The 27,361-nt window shown below is 47.2% G+C and overlaps 1 protein-coding gene across 2 annotated transcripts in view; it reads left to right on the top strand.

Annotated features, from left to right (window-relative positions):
- supv3l1 (SUV3-like helicase) overlaps positions 1 to 16,634 on the top strand; it is a 74,203-nt gene extending 57,569 nt beyond the window's left edge. For both annotated transcript variants that reach the window (XM_085995043.1, XM_085995042.1), the window contains exons 10-15: positions 2,960 to 3,053; positions 4,949 to 5,168; positions 11,539 to 11,619; positions 11,763 to 11,939; positions 15,089 to 15,237; positions 16,094 to 16,634. In XM_085995043.1, coding sequence (XP_085851169.1) covers positions 2,960 to 3,053; positions 4,949 to 5,168; positions 11,539 to 11,619; positions 11,763 to 11,939; positions 15,089 to 15,237; positions 16,094 to 16,571 — 1,199 coding nt within the window. In that variant the 3' untranslated portion in view covers positions 16,572 to 16,634. The remainder of the gene's footprint in view (positions 1 to 2,959; positions 3,054 to 4,948; positions 5,169 to 11,538; positions 11,620 to 11,762; positions 11,940 to 15,088; positions 15,238 to 16,093) is intronic.
- The last annotated feature ends 10,727 nt before the right edge of the window (positions 16,635 to 27,361 follow it).

The following is a 27,361-nucleotide window of genomic DNA, read 5'->3' as shown; positions in this document are numbered from 1 at the left end:
TCAGCCATGATCTCATTGAATGGCGGAGGAGGCTCGAAGGGCCGAATGGCCTACTCCTGCTCCTATCTTCTATGTTTCTATGAGAGTGAAACACTGACATCTCAGCATATGAGTAAGCATAGATGGTAGGGCTGAGGGGAAGGCAGTAAAGAAGAATGAAAGCTGTAAGCCTCTATTACATTCCTCTCCACCATCATGTGCTTTACCAATAATGGGCTTGCCCAGTGATCAGAGCACTAGCTTTGTTTTGATTGACAGATCAGTGAAGAAGTTGTAGACATTGTGGCACCGATGGGTTCTTGGTGAGAGAGAGCGAGCTGAAGCTCAACATTTGAATGCATCAGTAAGAGAGACAATTGCAAGTGGATAGCAATGTGAATTGCAAGAATCATTGCTCAAAAAGGTGGAACATTTCTACACGTGGCTTGGAGGTGTTCAGTTTTTAGTTTTAACTTCTTTACTCACAGTCTGCTTGAGTAAGTGGCAGTCAGGGCTAAGTCAGGTCAGATAGGGGTGTGGAAGAATAAATGTACCTATAATTAAGAGTGACCCAGTGTTACAGGAAGTGTGTAATGATGCACTACATGCTAGTTCTAAATTTCTTAGCACACCTCCTGTGGGGCCGCTCTCTTTCTCACCCAACAGCTGACACAATCTACATTATAACTAACATTTCCCTTGTCACACTTTCATACCTCCAGTGTGAAGAATTTTGTCTCCCATTATGACACTAACGCCTGAAGTCACACCAGTTGCCTCTTCCCACAGGTGTAACACCATTCAAGGTATTTATTTAAACACTCAGCCTGTAAACGGCTTGAACATTTGCAAAGTTTATTCTGCTCAGTTTTTAGAGTTTCAGGCCTCATGTATGTTCAGACTTCCTTTTTTTGTGCCACTAATAAACCAGTGCTCTGCCTATTGGCTGCTAGTTTAAAACCACCTTCCAGGACACTCCTGGAGCCTGAGATGCAATGGGTTTAAAGCTGCTCTGCCCACAATTGGTTGGTGCCTTGTGTACAGATTTTTCTGGTTTGTGTTTTTTGCACTTCCTATAGGAGCCTTTAAGCCAATTCTGATGTGATTGTTCTGCTTGGATTTTACTGTTTGGTGCCTTAAATGTGCTTAGCGTTTCCTATTTTTTGCACTGGTGAAAGGGCTCATTAACTCACTGACCTATCCCAAGTGAGATCTCTGATCTTTAATAAAATGGCTTTTAAGTTTCTGCACTTACCAGCAGGCACTGGATCTTGCTGGAGTGCTGTTTCCCTGACCCCCATAGAGGCTGGATCTTGCTGGAGTGCTATTTCCCTGACCCCCATAGAGGCTGGATCTTGCTGGAGTGCTGTTTCCCTGACCCCCATAGAGGCTGGATCTTGCTGGAGTGCTGTTTCCCTGACCCCCATAGAGGCTGGATCTTGCTGGAGTACTGTTTTCCTGACCCCCATAGAGGCTGGATCTTGCTGGAGTACTGTTTCCCTGACCCCCCACAGGCACAGGGATCACACATGAAGAAATAACGGCTTGGAGCGATTCTGCAGTCTGAGTCCAGCAAGAGTCAGGAGGGGAGAGTCTTAGATTCTCAGTTAATATGTCATTGAGCCTGTTTGGACATTTAAACAGTAATGTTTTTGGAATGGGGAATCATACAGGAGCCAATTGTCCCACTTGTGTAGACACTCTGATAATTCTGCCTCCAACTCACATTTTCTTGCTGCCTTTTCATGTAAAAGAATCAAAGCAAGGGGATATGGCATTGAATCGCAGCCTGCTCACCAGGCCATAAACAGAGCCCTCGAGGCATATGGAGCTGCCAAAAGTCAGGGAAACAGCACTCCAGCAAGATCCAGCCTCTATGGGGATCAGGGAGACAGCACTCCAGCAAGATCCAGCCTCTATGGGGGTCAGGGAGACAGCACTCCAGCAAGATCCAGCCTCTATGGGGGTCAGGGAGACAGCACTCCAGCAAGATCCAGCCTCTATGGGGGTCAGGGAAACAGCACTCCAGCAAGATCCAGCCTCTATGGGGATCGGGGAGACAGCACTCCAGCAAGATCCAGCCTCTATGGGGGTCAGGGAAACAGCACTCCAGCAAGATCCAGCCTCTATGGGGATCAGGGAGACAGCACTCCAGCAAGTAATGGGGAGAGTGACTGAAGGTGATGCGTGCTTCTGTGAAGCAATTTTGCTTTGAGTTGATTAATGCCATGAGACACTAACCTGGTGCCTTATAAAAGATAACCTGCGATGCAGATAATTTGGTGAATTTTGTGTGCGTTCATCATAATGAGGGATGTCAGTGTTGGGGAATTGAAGGATTGGCACTCAGTCCTGCTTTTGTCGCTGAGTTTGAGGATCTTTGTAACCTAGAGCCAGAAATGAATCAGCACATTCCAGTATGTGAACACCTATAGAGGCTCCTTCTCTTGTATCCCCAGCACTGTGCTGCTGTTCCTGTCTCCCAACCTGTGTATACTGTTTGTTTTGGGCAGTGTTGCTCACAAACTCTGTTGCAGCCACAATCCCAGCCAACGTGTTGGTGAAAGAGCCAACCTCTGTAACACTGAACCACCCTGATCCAGAGTAAGGGGACATAGGTCTGGGTTTGCAATTCCCCCACACCGAGCCCCTGATTTCCATCAAGACACTGGGCAGTTTCCAAATGGAGGCCAGTGGCGAATCATACAGGAGCCAATCGTTCCACTTGTGTAGACACTGCGATAATTCTGCCTCCGACTCTCATTTTCTTGCTGCCTTCTCCTGTAAAAGAACCAAAACAAGGGGACGTGGCACTGAATCGCAGCCTGCTCACCAGGCCATAAACAGAGCCCTCGAGGCACATGGAGCTGCCAAAAGCCATGGATGAAGGGACACGGGCTGCGAGTGTTTGGGTAGTTGCATTGAGTGTCATCAGCAACAAGGTCTGATTTACTGAAGGTGACTGTATTCTTGATCTTAGGAACAAAGTTGGCTCAAGCACAGAAATTCAATGACCCTGAGGATCCCTGTAAGATCATGGTCGCTACAGATGCCATTGGGATGGGTTTGAATCTGTGAGTATACCACAGACCTTGTTACATAGGATTACATAGGATATACGGCACAGAAACAGGCCATTCGGCCTAACCAGTCCATGCCGGTGTTTATGCTCCACTCGAGCCTCCTCCCGTCTTTCCTCATCTAACTATCGGCATAACCCTCTATTCCCTTCTCCCTCATATGTTTGTCTAGCCTTCCCTTAAATGAATCTATACTATTCGCTTCAGCCACTCCCTGTGGTAGCGAGTTCCACATTCTCACCACTCTTTGGGTAAAGAAGTTTCTCCTGAATTCCCTGTTGGATTTCTTGGTGACTATCTTATATTGATGGCCTCTAGTTATGCTCTTCCCCATTCTCTCTGCATCCACTCTATCAAAACCTTTGATAATTTTAAAGACCTCTATTAGGTCACCCCTCAGCCTTTTTTCAAAAGAAAAGAGACCCAACCTGTTCATCCTTTCCTGATATGTATACCCTCGCATTTCTGGTATCATCCTTGTAAATCTTCTCTGCACCCTCTCCAGTGCCCCTCTGTTTTTTATAATATGGCGACCAGAACATTACGCAGTACTCTAAGTGTGGTCTAACCAAGGTTCAATACAGGTTTAGCATAACTTCCCTACTTTTCAATTCTATACCTCTAGAAATAAACCCTAGTGCTTGGTTTGCTTTTTTTATGGCCTTGCTAACCTGTGTTGCAACTTTTAGTGATTTATGTATTTGTACTCCGGGATCCCTTTGTTCCTCTACCCCACCCAGACTCGCACCCTCCAAGTGATGAGTGACCTCCCTATTCTTCCTACCAAAATGTAATACCTCACATTTATCTGTGTTGAACTTCATTTGCCAATTACTGTATATGCCCATTCTGTAAGTTTATTAATGTCCTCCTGTAATTTGTTGGAGCCCTCAGTATTGACTATCCCCCCCCAATTTGGTGTCATCTGCAAATTTAGAAATTGTGTTTTTGATTCCAAAGTCTAAATCGTTAATATAAATTGTGAACAGCAGTGGTCCCAGCACTGATCCTTGTGGAACACCACTGCCCACCTTCTGCCACTGTGAATAGCTACCCTTTATTCCTACTCTCTGCTTTCTGTCTTGAAGCCAGCCAGCAATCCATTCTGCTACTTGTCCCCTGACTCCGCATTCTCTGACCTTGTTCATCAGTCTATTATGGGGTACCTTATCGAAGTGTTTTGAAAATCCAAATAAATTACATCCACTGCATTACCATTGTCTACTCTCTCTTACCGCTTCAAAATATTCAATAAGGTTGGTCCAGCAAGACTTTCCCTTTTGAAATCCATGTTGACTATTCATTATTATTTTTGGTTTCTATATGTTCTATTTTCTCCTTCAGTACGGATTCTATTATTTTTCCTACCACCGATGTTAAGCTGACTGGTCTATAATTCCCTGGACATGTTCTTCACCCTTCTTAAATATCAGTATTACGTTAGTTATCCGCCAGTCCTCTGGCACTACATCTTTTTCTAACTAATATGTTACAGTTTTCTCCCCACTGCTCAGTGACTCATGCTGAGGTACAGCTCACGGGTGCTGATTCCTTCATTTTCTTGGTTGTTATCCCCTCTGCTTAAGATAATGGCTAGTGGTTCGTTTGTCATTTGTGAGCCTCAACAGTAAGTGCCTGCAGACTGTTGGACTGTGGAGACTGATCACTCACAGCTGAGTGCAGTGCCTGCGAGAGACATACACAGTCAGTAAGGGGCAGGGACCCTATCTGTTTATTTAAGCCCTTTGTCACCCCTACTGGAGAATGCCCTGTACTGTGAATCTGCCCCCCACCGTGGGTCACTGAGCAGCAGGGCGAGAATTGTGATTCAAACCTTGCTTTTCCGTCTAATAATTTTGTTAGCACAACAACCTCTCTCTTTTGTGCAGGAGTATAAAACGCATCATTTTCAATTCTCTGGTGAAACCAAGTATAAATGAGAAGGGAGAGAAGGAAATGGACAGGATAACCACTTCCCAGGCCCTGCAGATTGCTGGGAGAGCTGGCAGGTTCCGCTCAGCCTTTAAGGAAGGGGAAGTCACTACAATGAATCGCGACGACCTTCCCGTGCTCCAAGAGATCCTGAACAGGACCGTCGATCCCATCGAGGTGATCATTTCTTTACTTAGAAACCAGGACGAGGGGCCAAGACCCATCACGCAGGGCACCATGGTTGAATAGAGGACAGACAAGGAAGTAAATCAGGTGACATTGAGTCTTAAAAACGTCTTTAGATTGCAGGAGGAAGGGCAGACTTGGGGAAGTAAGGAGTTTAAAAAATTTTTTTTTTATACGTTTATGGGATGTGGGCATCGCTGGCAAGACCAGCATTTATTGCCCAACCCTAATTGTCCTTGAGAAGGTGGTGAGCCGCCTTCTTGAACCGCTGCAGTCCGTGTGGTGAAGGTACTCCCACAGTGCTGTGAGGGAGAGACTTCCAAGATTTTGACCCAGCGACGATGAAGGATCGGCGATATACTTCTAAGTCAGGATGGTGTGTGACTTGGAGGGGAACTTGGAGGTGGTGGGGTTCCCATGCGCCTGCTGCCCTTGTCCTTCTAGGTGGAAGAGGTCGCAGGTTTGGGAGGTGCTGCCGAAGAAGCCTTGGCGAGTTACTGTAGTGCATCTTGTAAATGGTACACACTGCAGCCACGGTACGCCGGTGGTGGAGGGAGTGAATGTTTAAGGTGGTAGATGGGGTGCCAATTAAGCGGGCTGCTTTGTCCTGGATGGTGTCGAGCCTCGAGTGTTGTTGGAGCTGCACTCATCCAGGCAAGTGGAGAGTATTCCATCACACTCCTGACTTGTGCCTTGTAAATGGTGGAAAGGCTTTGGGGAGTCAGGAGGTGAGACACTTGCCGCAGAATACCCAGCCTCTGACCTGCTCTTGTTGCCACAGTATTTATGTGGCTGGTCCAGTTAAGTTTCTGGTCAATGGTGACCCCCCAGGATGTTGATGGTGGGGGATTCGGCAATGGTAATGCCGTTGAATGTCAAGGGGAGGTGGTTAGATTTTCGTTGAGTCTTCGGAAAGAATGAGAGGAATAATGCAATGCTATCAACACAGGATGGAAGGCGGAGGAAGAACATGTAGGGTACGGTGGGCTAGTGATCAAAGACCTGGATTAGTAACCAGAGGTCGTGAGTTCAAATCCCACCATGGCAAATTGGGAAATTGAATTCACTAAATCTACTGGATTGTTGGAAAAATCCAATGGTTTCATTGATGGCCACATGTCTCCAGTCCCACACTGTTTACTGTTATTGTCCTTGGGGTTATAGAGTCAGAGTTATACAGCATGGATAGAGGCCCTTCGGCCCATCGTGTCCGCGCCGGCCATCAAGCCCTGTCTAATCTAATCCCATATTCCAGCATTTGGTCCGTAGCCTTGTATGCTATGGCATTTCAAGTGCTCATCCAAATGCTTCTTGAATGTTGTGAGGGTTCCAGCCTCCACAACCCTTTCAGGCAGTGAGTTCCAGACTCCAACCACCCTCTGGGTGAAAACGTTCTTTCTCAAATCCCCTCTAAACCTCCCGCCCTTTACCTTGAATCTATGCCCCCTAGTTATTGACCCTTCTACTAAGGGAAAAAGCTCCTTAGTATCCATCCTATCTATGCCCCTCATAATTTTGTACACCTCAATCATGTCCCCCCTCAGCCTCCTCTGCTCCAAGGAAAACAAACCCAATCTGCCCAGTCTCTCTTCATAGCTGAAGCGCTCCAGCCCTGGTAACATCCTGGTGAATCTCCTCTGCACCCTCTCCAAAGCTATCACATCCTTCCTGTAGTGTGGCGACCAGAACTGCACACAGTATTCCAGCTGTGGCCTAACCAGTGTTTTATACAGCTCCATCATAACCTCCTTGCTCTTATATACTATGCCTCGGCTAATGAAGGCAAGTATCCCATATGCCTTTTTTACCACCTTATCCACCTGTTCCGCTGCCTTCAGGGATCTGTGTACTTGCACACCCAGATCCCTCTGACCCTCCGTCTTGCCTAGGGTCTTACTATTCATTGTGTCTTCCCTTGCCTTGTTTGTCCCCCCAAAGTGCATCACCTCGCACTTTTCCGGGTTCAATTCCATTTGCCACTGTTCCGCCCATCTGACCAACCCATCTATATCGTCCTGCAGACTGAGACTACCCTCCTCGCTATTTACCACCCTACCAATTTTTGTATCATCCGCGAACTTACTGATCATACCTTTTACATTCATATCCAAGTCATTAATGTAGACCACAAACAGCAAGGGACCCAGCACCGATTCCTGTGGTACCCCACTGGCCACAGGCTTCCAGTCACAAAAACAACCTTCGACCATCACCCTCTGCCTTCTGCCACTAAGCCAGTTTTGTATCCAATGTGCCAAGGCACCCTGGATTCCATGGGCTCTTACCTTCTTGACCAGTCTCCTGTACGGGACTTTATCGAAGGCCTTACTGAAATCCATGTATACCACATCCACTGCGTTACCCTCATCCACACACCTAGTCACCCCCTCAAAAAATTCAATCAAATTAGTCAGACATGATCTTCCCTTGACAAAGCCATGTTGACTATCCCTGATTAATCCTTGCCTCTCCAAGTGGAGACTAATTTTGTCCCTCAGAATTTTTTCCAATAATTTTCCTACCACTGATGTTAGGCTCACTGGCCTGTAGTTCCCCGGTTTTTCCCTACTCCCCTTCTTGAATAATGGTACTACATTAGCGGTTCTCCAGTCCTCTGGCACATCCCCTGTGGCCAGAGAGGTTCTGAATATGTGTGTTAGAGCCCCCGCAATCTCTTCCTTTGCCTCACACAGCAGCCTGGGATACATTTCGTCCGGGCCTGGGGACTTATCCATTTTTAGGCCTGCTAAAACCGCCAATACCTCCTCCCTCTCGATGTTAATATGTTCGAGCATATCACAGTCCCCCCGCCCTATTTCTATGTCTACATCGTCCCTCTCCATAGTGAAAACAGATGCAAAAAATTCATTTAGAACCCCTCCTACATCTTCCGGCTCCATGCACAGATTGCCACTTTTGTCCCTAATGGGCCCTATTTTTTCCCTAGTTATCCTCTTACCCTTAATATACTTATAAAACATCTTAGGATTTTCCTTTATTTTGCTCGCCAGTGTTATTTCATGGCCCCTCCTTGATCTCCTAATTTCTTTTTTTATGTATCCCCCTGCACTTTTTGTACTCCTCTAGGGCTTCCTCCGTCTTTAGCCTTTTGTATCTGCCAAAAGCCCACTTTTTTTAATCCATTCTCGTATATCCCCTGACATCCAAGGTTCCCTGTGGTTTTTGGAACCACCCTTGACCTTTACGGGAACATGTTGCCATTGTATGATCTCAATCTCCCTTCTGAAAGCCTCCCATTGCTCCGATGTGGATTTTCCTACAAGTAGCTGATCCCAGTCCATTTTGGCCAGATCCTGCCTTATCCTATTAAAATCGGCCTTCCCCCAATTTAGAACCTTTATTTCCGGCCCATCCCTGTCCTTTTCCATGACCACCTTAAATCTCACCATATTATGGTCACTGTCACCAAAGTGCTCACCTACTAGCACTTCTTCCACTTGGCCGGCCACATTCCCTAGAATTAGGTCCAGTACCGCCCCCTCTCTTGTAGGACCTTCTACATGCTGGCTCAAAAAGCTCTCCTGGATGCACTTTAAGAATTCTACACCCTCTGTGCCTTTCACACTCTGACTATCCCAGTTAATATTGGGGAAGTTGAAATCCCCCATTATTATTACCCTATTATTTGCACATTTCTCTGAGATTTGCCTACATATCTGTTCCTCTATCTCCCCCTGACTGTTTGGAGGCCTATAGTACACTCCCAGCAAAGTGCTTGCCCCCTTTTTGTTTTTAAGCTCCACCCATATGGCCTCATTAGAGGAACCTGCTAATATGTCATCCCTCCTTACTGCAGTAATTGACTCCTTAATTCATATTGCGACACCCCCTCCTCTTATACCTCCCCCTCTGTCTCGCCTGAAGATTCTGTACCCCGGAATATTGAGCTGCCAGTCTTGCCCCTCCCTCAACCATGTCTCCGTGATAGCAACAATATCATACTCCCATGTGTTTATCAACACCTTCAGTTCATCCACCTTATTTGCAAGACTCCTTGCATTAAAATAGATGCCATCCAGCCTTGCCCTTGTATATTTGCCCTGTCTACCAAGCTGACTTGTTTTTTTCTCTATGATTGGCAGCACATCACCCCCTATTTCAGCTCCCCTCTGTATCCCATCCCCCTGCCCAGTTAGTTTAACCCCCCCCCCCCCCCCCCCCAACAGTGCTAGCAAACCTCCCCGCAAGGATATTTGTCCCGCTCTGGTTCAGGTGCAACCCGTCCGACTTGTACAAGTCCCACCTTTCCCAGAAGCAGGCCCAGTGATCCAGGAAACTAAAACCCTCCCTCCTGCACCAACTCTTTAGCCACGCATTCACCTGTTCTATCCTCCTATTCCTATACTCACTAGCACGTGGCACTGGGAGTAATCCAGAGATTACAACCTTTGAGGTCCTGTTTTTTAATCTGCTACCTAGCTCCCTAAATTCTTGATGCAGGACCTCCTCCCCCTTCCTACCTATGTCGTTGGTCCCAATGTGGACCACGACCTCTGCCTGCTCACCCTCCCCCTTAAGAATGCCCTGTAGCCGCTCAGTGACATCCATGACCCTGGCCCCAGGGAGGCAACAAACCATCCTGGAGTCACGTTTGCAGCCACAGAAACGCCTATCTGTTCCCCTTACGATAGAATCCCCTACCACTATTGCTCTCCCACTCTCTTTCCTCCCTTTCTGAGCAGCAGAAGCGTCCCTGGTGCCAGGAAGCTGGCTGCTGCTGCCTTCCCCTGGTGAGTCATCCCCCTCAACAGTATCCAACTTGGTATACCTGTTTGAAAGGGGGATGTCCGCAGGGGGCCCCTGCACTTCCTGCCTGCCTCTGTTGCTCCGCCTGATGGTCACCCAAGTTCTTTCTGCCTGTGCAGCCCTACCCTGCGGCGTGAACAACTCGCTAAACGTGCTATCCACGACCCTCTCAGCATCGCGCATGCTCCAAAACTCATCCACCCGCAGCTCGAGCGCCGCAATGCGGTCTACAAGTAGCTGCAGCTGGATGCATTTCCCGCACACATGGTCGCCAGGGACACTGGCAGCGTCCCTGACTTCCCACATGGAGCAAGAGGAGCAGAACACGGGGCTGAGCTCTCCTGCCATGACTTACTCCTTTAATTAATTTAAAAATTTATTCAATACCCCAGTTACAGGTATACTCTAGGGCGCTTTATTTACCAACTGTCCCCACTACAACACAGAGACCCTAGAAATTTAACACCACAGAATTCAAGCTTGTATTGCAAAGAGAGAAATACTCACCAACCAATCACTTACCTGCTCCCTGGTGACGTCACACCCCGAATACTTTTTACCTCTCTGCTACCCTCTGAGCTCGCAGACTGGAGTTTGGTATGCCTCTCCTGGCCCCGCTGCCGCTTTAAGTACCCCGCCGCCGCCGCCGAGTCTCCCGCAGGCCCGCCGCTCTCGCTGCCTGCCGCCGCTGCTCTGAGGCCTCTCCTGGCCCCACTGCCGCTTTAAGTACCCCGCCGCCGCCGAGTCTCCCGCAGGCCCGCCGCTCTCGCTGCCTGCCGCCGCTGCTCTGAGGCCTCTCCTGGCCCCGCTGCCGCTTTAAGTACCTCGCCGCCGCCGCTGAGTCTCCCGCAGGTCCTCCGCTCTCGCTGCCTGCCTGACTAGAGATGGGCAGTAAATATTGCCTTGTTAGTTTGTCCCACATCTCGAACAAATAAAAATAAACGCCGCGTATTTGGAACTTAGGGGAGCGCACTGACCACCATCATATTGCTAAATAGAGACTACCAAGATAGGTTGTAACAGAAGAGAGGGACAGAGGCTGGCGGTGAGACAGGGGCAGCCTTTGTGGATGTCTGGATATCTTTTGTATCCTGTGTTTATGCTTCCAAATTCAAAATTAATAGAGAGCCTGGATTGTGCACTGTTTCCCTTCGGTTCCCATTACTGACAACTCGACTCCAACCAGAGAAGATCACCATAAACACACAAAGTTGTTGCAAAATAATGAAAACAGTGCAGCTTTGTAAAGTGTGAAAAGTACATTCTGTACATCTTATTTAAAACATTTTTACATGTTGCTGTTTTGAAGAGAACTTGTATTTCTCGAAGACGCTGATTGTACTTGAGTCCAGTTCCACAGGCTAATCTCAAGGACAGGGCAGGGCTTGGCACTGATGCCCCATTGACCAATAGTCGTTAACCACTCGCTATCTAGGCTCAGGAAAGAGAATGGCCCCTTGGCCAAAGTGCTCGGGGGAGGGGTGCCTGGTGCCCAACAAACCAGACTATAACACCCATCTTCAAAAGTGGGGAGGTGTAAGAGGGGAGCATTTGGGGAAAGTATTTATTTGTTAACCACTGTCAACTTTTTAAGGTGGCAGGATTGCACCCCACGGCGGACCAGGTCGAGATGTTTGCCTACCAGCTGCCCGATGCCACCCTATCGAACCTGATCGTAAGTGTTCCAGACGGAGCCGCTGTGAGATCTGCCTCTTGTGAAATCTCTTCATACAAACCGTTTATTTACTGGCCGCTTTTCTACAGATGTGAAATTAACCCAACATTCCTTTGTTGTTTCCGGGCCTTTCTCTGACGCAGGATATATTTGTGAGCCTCTCGCAGGTAGACGGACTCTATTTTGTGTGCAATATCGATGATTTCAAGTTCCTAGCCGACATGATCCAGCACATCCCGCTGAACCTCCGTGTGCGATACGTCTTCTGCACCGCGCCAATCAACAGGAAGCAGCCCTTTGTCTGCACCTCCTTTCTAAAGGTACGTTACTCACGCTCCCTCCTTCGAGTGGGGTCACACTCCCACCGGTGCTGTCAGCCCTCCTGTACCATGCCATTACAGTGTTGAACAAAGATCTTGCATTTCTAAAGCACCTTTCATGACCTTAGGACGTCCCAAAGCGCTTTACAGCCAATGAAGTGCTTTTGAAGTGTAATCACTGTTGTAATGTAGGAAAAGCGGTGACCAATTTGTGCACAGCAAGCTCCCACAAACAGGAATGTGATAATGACCAAAAAATCTGCTTTAGTGATGTTGGTTGAGGGATAAAAATTTGCCAGTACACTGGGGAGAACTCCTCTGCTCTTCTTTAAATAGTGCCATGGGATCTTTTACGTCCAACTGAGGGCAGACAGGGCCTCAATTTAACATTTCATCCAAAAGATGGCACCTCCAACAGTGCAGCACTCCCTCAGCACTGCACTGAAGTGTCAGCCTAGATTTTTGTGCTAAAATCTCTGGAGTGGGACTTGAACCCACAGCCTTCTGACTCGGGCAAGAGTGCTGCCCACTGAGGCAGGCTGTATTTTTCTAGAACTCCGAACAGTCAAACAGCAGTTCCCTGAAGTGGAGCCTGTGATCTGGGAGCAGTGCCGTTTTTACACTCGGAACTGACAGGAGCCAGACTTACATTAATCTGTCTATTGCCTTTACTGTACTCTCACAGCACTAGGAGATTCCCTTCAGAATGGCTAAAACCACACAGACTGTTAGAGAGTTCTGTGAAGCAGGAAAATAGTGAATACTAAATGTATAACACATCTATCCATTAATGTACTAAAGTAGCACAGGAAACTAGATGACTATATTAAAAACAATCTATCTGCACACATCCAGCATCACAGTTTGTTGATTGGCTCTAAGTAAAACAGCAACAAATCAGAGTTGAAGAATTAGGGAACGTACAAATCCGAGGCAAGGAAAGTGGCTATCAAACTAGCAGTGAGAAACTAGTGAGGGTTTATAAAACAACCAATCCTGAAGGAGCAGTCTAGAGAAAGGAGGTGGTGAACCAGTCACTTCGCTCAAAGCACAATTCAGAAATTTTCCTCTAGCATTTTTGTCTCCTCAGCCAATCAACTTGAAAGAACATTTCTAATAGAAAACATTAGCAATGACATATTTTCTATTAACATGATTTTAAAGATGTTTTCTGTGTCTTTGAGTACGTTTGTTAATTTGAAGGCCACAGTGCCTCTCTCAAAAGCCTGGGATTGGTCTTGCTGAGCGTCAATTTTTGCTGGAGTATAAAACTGGTGTTGGTGCCTGGCGTCTGTTTTTCTTTCCATTGGTTTCAAGTTCGACTAGACGCTGTGTTGTAAGGACAGGAGATCTATACCTCGTAATACACAATGTATTCTGCTCCGGTGCAGCTGTTTTCTGTAAGCACACATGGTCTAATCGTTTATTAAAACGCCGGGTCAGGATAATTGGTTTGTTTGTCTGGACAGGAAACTTTACAGATTGGAATGTGCTGGTCAATTTCAGGCTGCAGCTCAGAAACACCCAGCATTTTAAGATTGTATTTCTAACAGTCACATCTGTATGTGTTCAATGTGCTGTATTTAATGTGTTAATCGTATGTAGAAAATTCCTTAATGAGTCCATTACCCTTCTTAAGAATGGTTTAAAATTCTGTATAAATAAATGAATGTCGATCAAAGTTCTGTTTCTGAATGGCAAACTCAACCTGTTCTCTCTGCTCACAAATTCTCGGCACCAACTTTCAAGTCCTTCACGCATGGACTGAAAACTGAACAAACAGCAGGTTCAGAAGAATTCTTGTCCCGTTTAAAAGTCCTCTTACCGTATGCAGTGCCAAAATCAGCACTTCCCTGACTTTAATGCAGAGGCTGTCAAGCAAATCCTTCTCGAATTTAGAAGCCAAGGTGTAGGGCGAAATACTGTAGTTCAGGACACACCGGCTTGAAAAGAGTATAAAGGAAGGGAATGTAAATCAGGAAATTGTGATTAGGTGATGCCAAGATGGGTATTAAAACCTGATTATTGTAGGGGGGGGGGGGGGTAAGGGGTTCCTCAGATTTAAGGTGCTGAGGAAAAGATGAGTTAGATTAGGAGACTGTTGTGAGTCTGGATTTCAACACCGTGCAGAGGAGATGGAGTACATCGATGGTCATGTATTTGAAACTTGGAAGGGATGAGAGGAAAATACAGACGAGTATTGACCATGCTGGGAATGATCAGATAAAGACAGCAAAACTAGTGAGGGTAGGAGCTTCGAATTGAGAGAGGGATCAGCTCAGTGAACTGTTTCCTTGTCCTGACCAGGGGTGGCAGAGAAGTGATACAAGAGCCTCTTGAGTTATTGGAGCAGTCATCAAGTCTTGGAAGAACTGGACTTCATGGCGAGTTAAAAGTTGTTGAGAGAAAAAGTAATTGTTTGGTCGGAAAGAGGAAACTGAGCTTGTTGGAGATGGTGTCAGCTGCAGACATGTGGGAGTTCCATTAGAGGCCAGAGATAGTGAGGCCAAGAATGAGAAGAGGTAAAGAATGGATGGTGAAACCATCAAAGGAAGAGGAAGGAGCCGCTAGTTAGATTTAAGCAGTGGTCTCTGAGGAAAGGGAAGATTCTTCCAGCCTCATTTAAGGGAGAGAAGATTAAGATGTAGTAATTGAGGGCTGGCAGTTCAATCAGAGGGAATCTGGTGGATGTGTATATAAAGTTAAATGAGGACATTGGCATCAGGATGGAATAATCAGAGGATGAGCTACGAACCACGGTACAGATATAGCAAATCAGGTTGCCATGGACTGCTGTGGTGGGAGCCCATATGATGATACTTCATCATACATATATACAATGAACAAAAGAGAAAGGTGTCAAATGTATTGGTGCATACACTGAAAGATATGATCACTGTGCCTGCCTCGACTGTATAAACCCATACAATGAAGCACATCAAAGGAAAACAAACCACTTTGATCGTCTAAGTAAATATAAGCAGAAATTCAGACTTTGTTGCACTCACCCAAGTGGCTTGTGACCCCAGACAGTGAATAGTGGTGACTATTCAACCACGGGTGGCACGATACCCCATTAATGTGTTGCTTTGACATTTGCTGATGCTATCTTGGTTACTTTTAACTTTGAGTCTGTTTGAATTCTCCAGTTTGCCAGACAGTTCAGCAGGAATGAGCCACTGACATTCGACTGGTTATGTCGGCATGTTAATTGGCCACTGATACCACCAAAAAATATCAAAGACCTCGTACATCTGGAGGCTGTGCATGATGTATTGGATCTGTACCTGTGGTTAAGGTAAGTTACATAGAAACATAGAAACATAGAAGATAGGAGCAGGAGTAGGCCATTCGGCCCTTCGAGCCTGCTCCGCCATTCAACGAGATCATGGCTGATCATCCAAACCCTAGCACCCGGTCCCTACACCGACAGCCATCCCACCCAAGCCCTATCCCCGTAACCCCACGTATTTAATCCCCCCTAACACTAAGGGCCAATTTTTATCATGGCCAATCAACCTAACCCGCACATCTTTGGACTGTGGGAGGAAACCGGAGCACCCGGAGAAAACCCACGCAGTTAAGGAGCTCGTGCCTGTGGTTTAGGGATGTTCTTCAACCTGCCATCTTTGACACACTAGTAACTTGGAAAAACTGATTTGGTTCTACTGAGACCATACACTATGCATTCTTGTTAGAGCTAGGGACTTTTAAACACTGACTGTGTTCTATTAGCTGCACTAAACCATTCAGGAGCAGAATATGTTTGTGCTGCCCAGTGCTAGCATTTACCTCTTTCAGCAGTAACACCGTGCTCTGGAATTTGAGTATATCCTCGTATTCCTCTGTTCTGTCCAGATTGGTTCTGATCTCTGCTCTCCTCTCTGGCCTAGGTTGGTTCTGGCCTAGGTTGGTTCTGATCTCTGTTCCCCTCTCTGGCCTAGGTTGGTTCTGATCTATGTTCCCCTCTCTGATCTAGATTGGTTCTGATCTCTCTTCCCCTCTCTGATCTAGATTGGTTCTGATCTCTCTTCCCCTCTGGCCTAGGTTGGTTCTGGCCTAGGTTGGTTCTGGCCTAGGTTGGTTCTGGTCCAGATTGGTTCTGGTTCTGGCCTAGCTTGGTTCTGATCTCTGTTCCCTGTCTTCTGTTCCAGTTACCGGTTCATGGACATGTTCCCAGATGTGAATCTTGTGCGAGATACTCAGACTGAGCTGGACAGCATCATACAGATTGGAGTGAAGAACATCACCCGTCTGATCCGTGCATCGGATTCCATCTCCACGGCAACCACCGCAGGACCCGATGATGCTTCTGTTTACAGAGGGATACGGACAAACCGTAGGATAACTATGGAGGGCAAGGAGCGGGACTACAGTGGATCAAGGCGGATTCGAGGGTCTAAGGCATTAGGCTACAGAGCGGTGGTTTGTGAAGCAGACATACCTGAGAGAACTGGCGACTCCCTGAGTGCGAGGCTGGTCCAGCAAGGACAGCTTACGACTGAATTACTGCAGCAGCTTCAGGAGGAGTGGTCAGCGAGCCAGATGCATGGTTGCCAAACTCCTAGAGATGCTGCTGCTCAAGATCCGAGTAAAACTACTTCCAAAGGATTGAGGAAGAAGAAGAAATAAATTCAGCATATTTATTTGACTGAAAATTTTATTTCCCGTTTAAACAATAAAGAAGTGATTGGACTAGGTGTAAAATGCTAGGTTTTTCAGTTTGGTTGATATCTTTGGCTGCTAACAGCACAGAAATCTAAGTTAAAAATATATTTTCCATACACTCCCTAGCTTTTTTAATACTGGAACTATGGTGTCAGAAACCACACATTAATTCACAGCAGTTCGGTCCAAATATCAGGAATCCCGTCAGATCATAACTGGATTAACAACAACTTACATTTATATTGTGCCTTTAATTAAGGAGCACCTTAAAGGAGAAGAGAGAGGCGGAGAGGTTGAGGGAGGAAATTCCAGAGCTAATGGCCCAGGTAGCTGAAGGCACAGCCAATGGTGGAGTGAAGGAACTGGGGGATGCGCAAGAGGCCAGAATTGGAAGAGCGCAGAGATCTCGTAGGGCTGGAGGAGGTTACAGAGGGAGAGGCGGAGGCCATGGAGGGATTTGAACACAAGGATGATCGTTTTTAAATTGGAGGCGCTGCCGGACTGTAAGCACGGGAGATGGGTGAACGGGACTTGGTGCGAGTTAGGATACAGGCGGCAGAGTTTTGGATGAGCTGAAGTTTACGGAGGGTGGAAGATGGGAGGCTGGCCAGGAGAGTGTTGGGATCGTCGAGTATGGAGGTAACAAAAGCATGGATGAGGGTTTCAGCAACAGATGGTTATCGTTGACATTTGCTCAGCTCCAAGAATTTCCTTTGCTGCGAGTCAGTCTGGATTCATTGTCACAATTGCCACTCCCTGAATCCAGGTTTTTATCCTCCGAGTCTGTGGCTGGTTTCATAGAGATGAACCCTTTCCAACCGCCACCTGCATTGACTTCATTCAATAGACCATCTGGACACCGTACCACAGGAAGGATATACTGACTTTAACAGGAATACAAAGGGCAATAAAGTCGGCACTTCAGTTAGGAAGAAATACTAAAGGTACTTTTGGTGGCCGTGCCTTCCGTTGTCTAGGCCCTAAGCTCTGGAATTCCCTGCCTAAACCTCTTCACCTCGCTACCTCTCTTTCCTCCTTTAAGACGCTCCTTAAAACCTACCTCTTTGGCCAAGCTTTTGGTCTCCTGCCCTAATTTATCCTTATGTGGCTCGGTGTCAATTTTTTGTCTTACAATACTCCTGTGCAGCGCCTTGGGGTGTTTTACTACGTTAAAGGTGCTATATAAATACAAGTTGTACTGGTACTCGGTGTTTACACAGCAAAATGAGGCAGTGGGGCAGTCACCTTATTGGGGTACTTAAGATCTTCAAAGTAATAGATGAAGTGGATCTCAGGCTGATATTCCATATCAAAACAAGCTCAAGGGCATAGATTCAAACAGGTGTGAAACGGTGAACAGGCCGCTAAGGTAGAGCTTCACACACAAGGTGGTAAATGTGGAATGGCCACCCAGGGAGGCAGTGGAATAGGAGGATGTTATCAGTTTTAAGAGGGTAATGGATACATTTTTTGGTAGGCGAGGCTATTGAAGAGATCAATGCAAAGTAGGGTAAGAAGGCTGTGGCACTTAGGATGAAAACAACAACTTGCATTTATATTGCACCTTTAACTTAGTAAAATGACCCATGGTGCTTCACAGTTGTTTCCAGTCCTGTCTAGTCCTTTGGCCCTAAAGAAATTGGAATAAATGCAGGTGTTTGGGGGTGGGGAGGGTAGGGGCTGGGGTTACAAAAGCAGATTAACTGAGTGGTCAAAACTATTGCAGATGTGGTCAAAACTATGGCAGATGCAGTTCAATGTGGGGAAGTGTGAGATCATCCACTTTGGATTTGAGAAAGACAAATTGTGTTATTTTCTTAATGGAGCTGTGCACAGAACACTAACAGCTAGTGGACAGGTACAGAAAGTAGCCAAAAAGACTAATGGACTGTTGGCCTTTATCTCAAAGGGGCTGGAATACAAAGGGGTGGAAGTCATGTTACAGCTGTACAGAGCTCTGGTTAGACCCGATCTGGACACTGCGTTCAGTTCTGGGCACCGCACCTCAGGAAGGATAGGTTGGCCTTAGAGGGGGTGCAGTGCAGATTCACCAGAATGATACAGGCACTTAAAGGGTTAAATTGAGAACAGGTTGCATCAACTTGAGTTTTGACGGTTGAGTGATCTAATCGAGGTGTTTAAAATAATAAAGGGATTCGATAGAGTAGATACAGAGAATCTATTTCCTCTGATGGAATCCAGAACAAGGGCACAATCATAGGCCATTCAGCAGTGAAATCAGGAAGCACTTCTTCTCACACACACACACACAGTGTAGTGGCAATTTGGAACTTGCTCCCCAAAAGGTTGTGGGGAGTCAGTTGGAGCTTTCAAGACTGAGGTTGACAGATTTTTGTTCGGTAAGGGTATTAAATGATATGGCTCAAAGACAGGTAAATGGAGTTGAGCTACAGATCAGCCATGAATTGAATTGTGCAACAGGCTTGAGGGGCTGAATGGCCTCATGACACCTTGCTCTGCCTCTCCCCAGAGTTAGCGTCACTGCAGGTTGGGGAGGATGGTGCATGAACCAATGGATAGGATGGGCCTGATTAGTTTTTTCACCCAGATAAGGGAGTTTTACTGAAAGTTTTGGTGGTAGCTAGATGTGGGGCAGTCCAGAAAATCCTCCGCTGCTATCTTATAGACACAGCCCCCTCAACCTTGAGTAGTGGAGATACTTTTCATAAGTATTGCTCGAAGAAGAGCAGGGGAGTTCTCCCAGTGTCCTGACGAGCATTTATTCCTCAATCAACATCACTAACAACAGGTTACCTGGTCATTCATCTCACTACTGTTTGTGAGATCTTGCTGTACACAAATAATGAATAAAGATATTTTTCTGATTTTTTTTAAAAAACATTAATTTCCATTTAGCTTTTATTTTCCTGGTCTCTCAGATAATGTGTTTTTGATCTTTAATATTGTCTTTGCTGTGATGAGGCTCCCTCACCCGCCCCCTCTATAGACTATAGAGCTTGAGCTGCTGCAGTCTTTCCTCCTAGCTCATTCCCTCAACACTGGGGGTCGGGTTTGTTCTTGATTACACACTTTCTGATTCATTTAAATGTTGTTTTTCCAGTTGGGTAACCAGTCTGAGACCTCCACAGATCTTTCGTTGAATCTTCGGTCTCTACTTTTCCTGTTCTAGTGTCGATAACAAACTTGACAATCTTAGTTTGGTATTAACAACAACTTGTATTTATATAGCACCTTTAACATAGAAAAACATCCCAAGGCGCTTCACAGGAGCGTTATCAAACAAAGTTTGGCTGAGCCAAAGGAGGAGATACCTGGAAGGTGAGTAAATGCCTCGTCAAAGAGGGGCAGGTTTCAAAGGAGGAGGAGAGAGGTGGAGGGGTTGAGCAAGGGAATGCCTAAGCACCTGAAGGCAGTGCTGCTAATGGTGGAGTGAAGGAAGTGGGAAATGGACAAAAGGCCTGAATTGGAGGGAGCGCAGATATTTCGGGGAGCGGGGATGGTTTTGTACGGCTGGAGGAGGTTACAGAGATAGGGAGGGGCGAGGCCATGGAGGAATTTGAAAACAAGGGTGAGATTTTTAAAGTCGAGGCGTTGCCAGATGGGGAGCGAGCACGGGTGATGGGTGAACAGGACTTGGTGCGATTTAGGATACAGCCAGCAGAGTTTTAGATGAGCTGAAGTTTACGGAGGGTGGGAGACCGGCCAGGAGTGCGTTGGAATAGTCCAGTCTGGAGGTAACAAAGGCACGGCTGAGGGTTTCAGCAGCAGATGAGCTGAGGCGGGGCGGAGGCAGGGAATGTTATGGAGGTGGAAATAGGCAGTCTTGGTGATGGAGAGGATATAGGGTTGGAAATGCAGCTCAGGGTCAAATAGGATGGCGAGGCTGAGAACAGTCTGGTTCAGCCTGAGACTGGCCAGGGAGAGGGATGGAGTCGGTGGCGGGGGAACGGAGTTCGTGGCGGGGACAGAAGACAACGGCCCAGAAATTTGGGTCGGAGGCTTCCCGCGGGTGCAAGCCTCCGACCTGCACTTACCTTGCGCGCCGGCCGTTGTGCTGTGGGCCCACGCGGGATTCCGATCCTGGGCCTGCTCCAACTGCCAGCGCACAGTGCTTGCGTATCCCAGGGGTGCAGTTAGTTCGAAGCGTCCCCTGGGATCACGTGGGCCATGGAGAGCCAATGGTAGCAGGGAATCTGTATTCATAGATTTGACAGGAAGACCTGTCAAATCTATGAATACAATTCAGCCCCAAAACATAACTAAAACTTCAACAAAAAAATGTTAAATCACATTTTTAAAATAATTATAATTTACAAAAATTTAAATTATTTGAAAGTTACAGTTTCTAACAGGGCTAAAAATAAACTTACCTTTCTTTAAAGTATTTAAAAATCATAAACCTGTGGGAATTTTTTTTTTAATTTTACTTAATTCACTACTAACCTTGTTAAAAGCAGGCCTTGCAACTGCTTTTTAAAAGCATAGCTCCTGGAGACTTACCCTCCCGGAGAAACCTGCAAAAAAAACGGAAGTTCCAGGCGTACGTGCTGCCTCTCCTTCGCGTTCGACCTGTGAACCCCTTCCTTTAAGGGAACGGAAGTTCCGGTTTCCCGCGCATGCGCAGTGCATGCACGAAACTGGCACTTTCGTTGGGCCCATGCGTGAGTACCCAGTGCGTACTCACCCGTGGGGACCCGAATTTCTGGCCCAGTGGGGCTAGTAATCCAGAGGCCTGAGCTAATTATCCAGAGATGTCAGTTCAAATCCCACCATTTAAATTCAGTTACTTAAATAAATCTGGAATAAAAAGCTAGTATCAATAATGGCGACCATGAAACTATCGGATTGTCGTAAAAACCCATCTGCTGTCCTTACCTGGTCTGGCCTATATGTGATTCTAGACCCACAGCAATATGGTTGACTCTTAACTGCCCTCTGAAATGGCCTACCAAGTCACTCAGTTGTAACAAACAGCTGCAAAAAGCAGTAAGAATAAAACCTGACGGACCACCCGGCATCGACCGCGGCACCGGCTACGGATACGACAATGGCACACCCAGCCCAGTCAACCCTGTAAAGTCCTCCTCACCAACATCTGCGGACTTGTGCCAAAATTGGGAGAGCTGTCCCACAGACTAGTCAAGCAACAGCCTGACATAGTCATATTCAGAATCATACCTTTCAGCCAATGTCCCAAACTCCTCCATCACCATCCCTGGGTAGTCATCCACCGGCAGGACAGGCAAACCAGGAGTGGTGGCACAGTACTATACAGTTGGGAAGGAGTGGCCCTGGGAATCCTCAACATTGATTCCAGACCCCATGAAGTCTCATGGCTTCAGGTCAAGCATAGGCAAGGAAACCTCCTGCTGATTACCACCTACCGCCCTCCCTCAGCTGATGAATCAGTACTCTTCCATGGTGAACACCACTTGGAAGAAGCACTGAGAGTAGCAAGGGCACGGAATGTACTCTAGGTGGGGGAATTCAATGTCCATCACCAAGGGTGGCTCGCACCACTACTGACTGACCTGGCCTAGTCCTGAAGGACATAACTGCCAGTCTGGGCCGACGACAGGTAGTGAGAGAACCAACACGAGGAAAAAACCTACTTGACCTCGTCCTCACCAAGTGCCGAGTGGGTGATCCATATCGGCCTACTCCCGAGGTCCCCACCATCACAGAAGCCAGTCCTCGGGCAATTCAATTCACTCCACGTGATATCAAGAAACGGCTGAGCGCACTGGATGCAGCAAAGGCTATGGGCCCCGACAGCATCCTGGCTGTCATGCTGAAGACTTGTGCTCCAGAACTAGCCGCGCCTCTAGCCAAACTGTTCCAGTACAGCTACAACACTGGCATCTATCCGACAATGTGGAAAACTGCCCAGGTATGTCCTGTCCACAAAAGGCAGGACAAATCCACTCTGGCCAATTACCGCCCATATTCTACTCTCAATCATCAGCAAAGTGATGGAAGGTGTCATCGATGTTGCTATCAAGTGGCACTCACCAATAACCTGCTCACTGATGCCCAGTTTGGGTTCCGCCAAGACCACTCGGCTCCCAACCGCGTTACAGCCTTGGTCTAAACATGGACAATGGAGCTGAATTCCAGAGGTGAGGTGAGAGTGACTGCCCTTGACATCAAGGAAGATTTGACCGACTGTGGCATCAAGGAGCCCTAGTAAAACTGAAGTCAATGGGAATCGGGGGGGAAAACGCTCCACTGGCTGGAGTCATATCTAGCACAAAGGAAGATGGTTGTGGTGGTTGAAAGTCAATCATCACAGCCCCAGGACATCGCTGCAGGAGTTCTTCAGGGCAGTGTCCTAGGCCCAAACATCTTCAGTTGCTTCATCAATAACCTTCCCTCCAACATAAGGTCAGAAATGGGGATGTTTGCTGATGACTGCACAGTGTTCCGCGCCATTCACAACACCTCAGATAATGAAGCAGTCCATGCCTGCATGCAACAAGACCTGGACGATGTTCAGGCTTGGCCTGATAAGTGGCAGGTAACATTTGCGCCACAGAAGTGCCAGGTAATGGCTATCTCCAACAAGCAAGAGTCTAACCACCTCCCCTTGACATTCAACAGCATCACCATTGTTGAATCCCCCGCCATCAACTTCCTGGGGGTCACCATTGACCAGAAACTTAACTGGACCAGCCACATAAATACTGTGGCAACCAAGAGCAGGCCAGAGGCTGGGTATTCTGCAGCGAGTGTCTCACCTCCTGACTCCCCAAAGCCTTTCCACCATCTACAAGGCACAAGTCAGGAGTGTGATGGAATACTCTCCACTTGCCTGGATGAGTGCAGCTCCAACAACACTCAAGAAGCTCGACACCATCCAGGACAAAGCAGCCCGCTTAATTGGCACCCCATCCACCACCTTAAACATTCACTCCCTCCACCACCGGAGCACCGTGGCTGCAGCAACTCGCCAAGGCTTCTTCGCAAGCACCTCCCAAACCTGCGACCTCTTCCACCTAGAAGGACAAGGGCAGCAGGCGCATGGGAACACCACCACCTCCAAGTTCCCCTCCAAGTCACACACCATCCTGACTTGGCAATATATCGCCGATCCTTCATCGTCGCTGGGTCAAAATCCTGGAACTCCCTACCTAACAGCACTGTGGGAGTACCATCACCACACGGACTGCAGCGATTCAAGAAGGCAGCTCACCACCACCTTCTCATGGGCAACTAGGGATGGGCAATAAATGCTGGCCTTGCCAGCGACGCCCACATCCCATAAAAACCGGATTTAAAAAAAAGTTGTGCAGCCCGGGACCGGGTTTTTCAATGTTAAAGTTCGCGCATGTGCAAAACTGTGAATGGGACATGCAGCCCCTTAAAGGAGCCGCGCACCCAAAACAAAAATTACGGGTAACATTGGTGATGAATAACAATTGAGATCCAAACACTGCCTCTTGGGGGGGGCTCCCCCCAATCGGATCACATTTTAAACTAGCTTCTTATCCAGTCCCATTTTCTATCAGCATATCTGTGGGTTTAGTTTAATTAGAAGTCTTTCATGTGGGACTTTATCAAAACCTTTCTGAAGTCCAAATAAATGGTGTAATAGGGAATACTGCTGTCTGCTTCATTTGTAATGGCCCTTCAGAAATCAGTAAGGTTTGGAGGACCGGATCCCCCTCTTCTGATCATATATTTTATTAATTCATGACAGGTACTCTTCCAGCCCACCTCGTTCATTGGTTTCCATTGTTTTACATGCGTTTGATGTTGAGCTAATGGGTCTGTGGTCCCCTGGATCAGCTCGTCACCTTTAAAATGCAAAATCTCTGTTTTTCTGCCTGCAGTCCTGTGGAGCCTCATGTGTGCTCAACAATTCTCCCAGGGCAGCAGTCTGTGCCACACAAAGTTTCTCCCTCATCTCCTCCAGCACCCGTTTACCATCTGGGTGTATTAGTTTGTAGATCTCCTAACTTATCATTAGCTTTGCGACAGAGTACTGTGAGCTCATGGTTTATGGTGCTGGACTAGCAACCTAGAGGTTGGGAGTTCAAACCCCACCCTGGCAAGCGGTGAGGCTGTAAAAACCCAACTGATTCAGTAATGTCCTTCAGGGAAGTGAGCTGGCCACCCCTCCATGGCCTGGACTATTAATCGGCCCTCTGAAGTGGCCTAGCATGTCACCCAGTTGTGAACAATTGGTACAAAGTTACCTACCACCACTGTGGGGAAACGTTTAGGAGATTGGCCACATCCTGAGTGTTAGATCCGTGATTCTGAGGGTATGCTGTTATTCAATAACCACACGGATGCTGTAACTTAACAATAAACAGGTATTTACTGGAGGAGGGTAGTCTCAAGACTGGGGGTACAGAGGCATGCGCAAAGCTTATATACAGGTGTGGTCACTGCCGGTACTACAGTATACAGGGGCTGTAAAAGTAGTTCTGTCTTAAAGGCACATACACTACAATTCCTCCCCTTTTAGATTAGTAGTACCCCTAATATTCAAATAACAATTAACACTTTAACATGTACATTAAACAACAATAGTCCATTTATAGATTCAGTCTTTGGGGCGGCTTCCTGACCCTTTCGGGATAGCGCCTTTCCTGAGGTTCTTGTTCTTGGTGCAGAGGCGATTCTGACCCCTTTTCATCGGGTAGTTCATCGGGTTCCACTGCTACTGGTTCTGAGGTAGATGCTACCGGTATGTCGGATTCATCCCCAGGTACTCGAGACATGGGGTTGACGCGTTCCTGTGACGCTAAGATCTGATCGACGTGGTGTCTCACAATGTTCTCCCCGACATCCACTGTGTACATAAATGGCCCCTGCCTTGTGCATATCGTTCCGGGTTGCCATTTCTCTGTTCGATAGTCACGGGCCAAGACTGGTTGTCCTACATTGAAGCTCCTTGTCGGCTTCTCATTGATGTGCTGGAATTGTTTGTCCTCAACATTTCTTCGCACATTTGGTCTGAGCAAGTCCAGACGAGATCTCAACCTTCGGTTAAAGAACATCATGGCCGGGGTCTGGTTGGTAACTGCATGTGTCGCGTTTTGGTAGGCTAATAAGAAATTGTCCACCTTATGCTGTAGTGGAATTTCATCATCGCACACGGCCTTTATCGCCTTCTTAAAGGTTTGTACGAACCTCTCAGTCAATCCATTTGTGGCTGGATGATACGGGGCGGATGTGTAATGCCTTACCCCATTCCTTCTCATAAATTTTTGAAACTCTTCGGACACAAACTGTGGTCCATTATCAGAGCAAATCTGCTCTGGCAAACCGTTTCTGGCAAATATGGTCCGTAGGACTGCAATCGTTTTCTCTGTAGTGGTTGAAGACATTTTTATCACCTCAGGCCACTTTGAATGAGCATCCACTGCTATTAAGAACATTGAGTCCATGAATGGACCAGCGAAATCAATATGCACCCGTTGCCATGGAGAGGAGGGCCACTCTCATGGGTGTAGAGGGGCATGTGGTGGTGCATTTTGGACCTTCTGGCATCCTAAGCATCTCTTAGTTAGGTCTTCGATTTGTTGATCGATTCCTGGCCACCACACATAAGCCCTAGCAAGGCTTTTCATTTTCACTCCCCCCAGATGACCTTCATGTAGCTCATTTAGCACTCTCTCCCTTAACTTGGGTGGAATCACCACTCTGGATCTACACATCACTGTCCCCTGGCATACTGACAGCTGTTCTCTTCTGGATGAGAATGCTGGCAACAGTGAGTCGCCATGTGTTGGCCATCCCCTCACCGTCAAATCATATACCCGAGACAGCGTCGGATCATTGCGGGTCTCCTTCTCTATATCCGCGTTCATTACTGGCAATCGTTCAATTATTGACGAATAAAATATCTCGATAGGGTCCACTGCTGGTGCTTCCTCCACAGTAGGCAGTGGCAGGCGCGATAGCCCATCAGCGTTCCCATGCTGTTTCGTGCCTTTATATTCTATTTCATATTGATTCGCCCCTAGAAACAGGGACCATCTTTGTAACCGTTGTGCAGTCATCACTGGAACGCCCTTCTTAGGATTAAAGATGGAGACAAGTGGTTGGTGGTCAGTCAGCAAGGTGAACTTCTGCCCATGCAGATAGTGGTTGAATTTTTTTACTCCCCATACTAGGCTGAGGGCCTCCCTGTCAATCTGGGCGTAGTTGCGCTCGGCTGAGGTTAGTGACCGAGACGCAAAGGCTACTGGCCTCTCCAACCTGTCTGGGAATTTGTGCGACAGCACCGCTCCAATACCATAGGGTGATGCATCACATGCCAAACGAATTGGTAGTGCTGGGTTGAAATGGGCCAACACCTCTTCTGATATGATCAATTCTTTACACTTCTGGAAAGCTCATCTACGTTCGTCACCCCACTTCCATGGCACCCCTGTTTGCAGTAGGGTGTTCAGTGGGTGTAATACCGTGGACAAATTTGGTAAGAACTTGTGGTAGTAGTTTACCAGCCCGAGGAACGACCTCAGTTGTGACACATTTTCCGGTGCTGGAGCCTTGACTACTGCCTCAATCTTTTCAGGGGACTTATGTAACCCCTCTTCATCGATGACGTGGCCACAATACGAGATCTGTTTCTGGAAAAACTCGCACTTGTGGCGATTAGCTCGTAGCCCATACTCCTTTAATCTGGTGAGCACCTTCTCCAAGTTAGCGAGGTGGTCACTGTCATTTTCGCCCGTGACCAAGATGTTGTCCAAATAACACTGGGTCCCTGGAATCCCTTGCAGGACCTGATCCATTGCCCTTTGCCAGATAGCCGG

This window comes from Somniosus microcephalus, chromosome 8 (genome assembly GCF_052327205.1).
Source record: "Somniosus microcephalus isolate GS21.2 chromosome 8, FLI_Smic_1.0, whole genome shotgun sequence".
NCBI classification, from domain to species: domain Eukaryota; kingdom Metazoa; phylum Chordata; class Chondrichthyes; order Squaliformes; family Somniosidae; genus Somniosus; species Somniosus microcephalus.
This window is presented reverse-complemented; position numbering and strand designations above follow the sequence as displayed.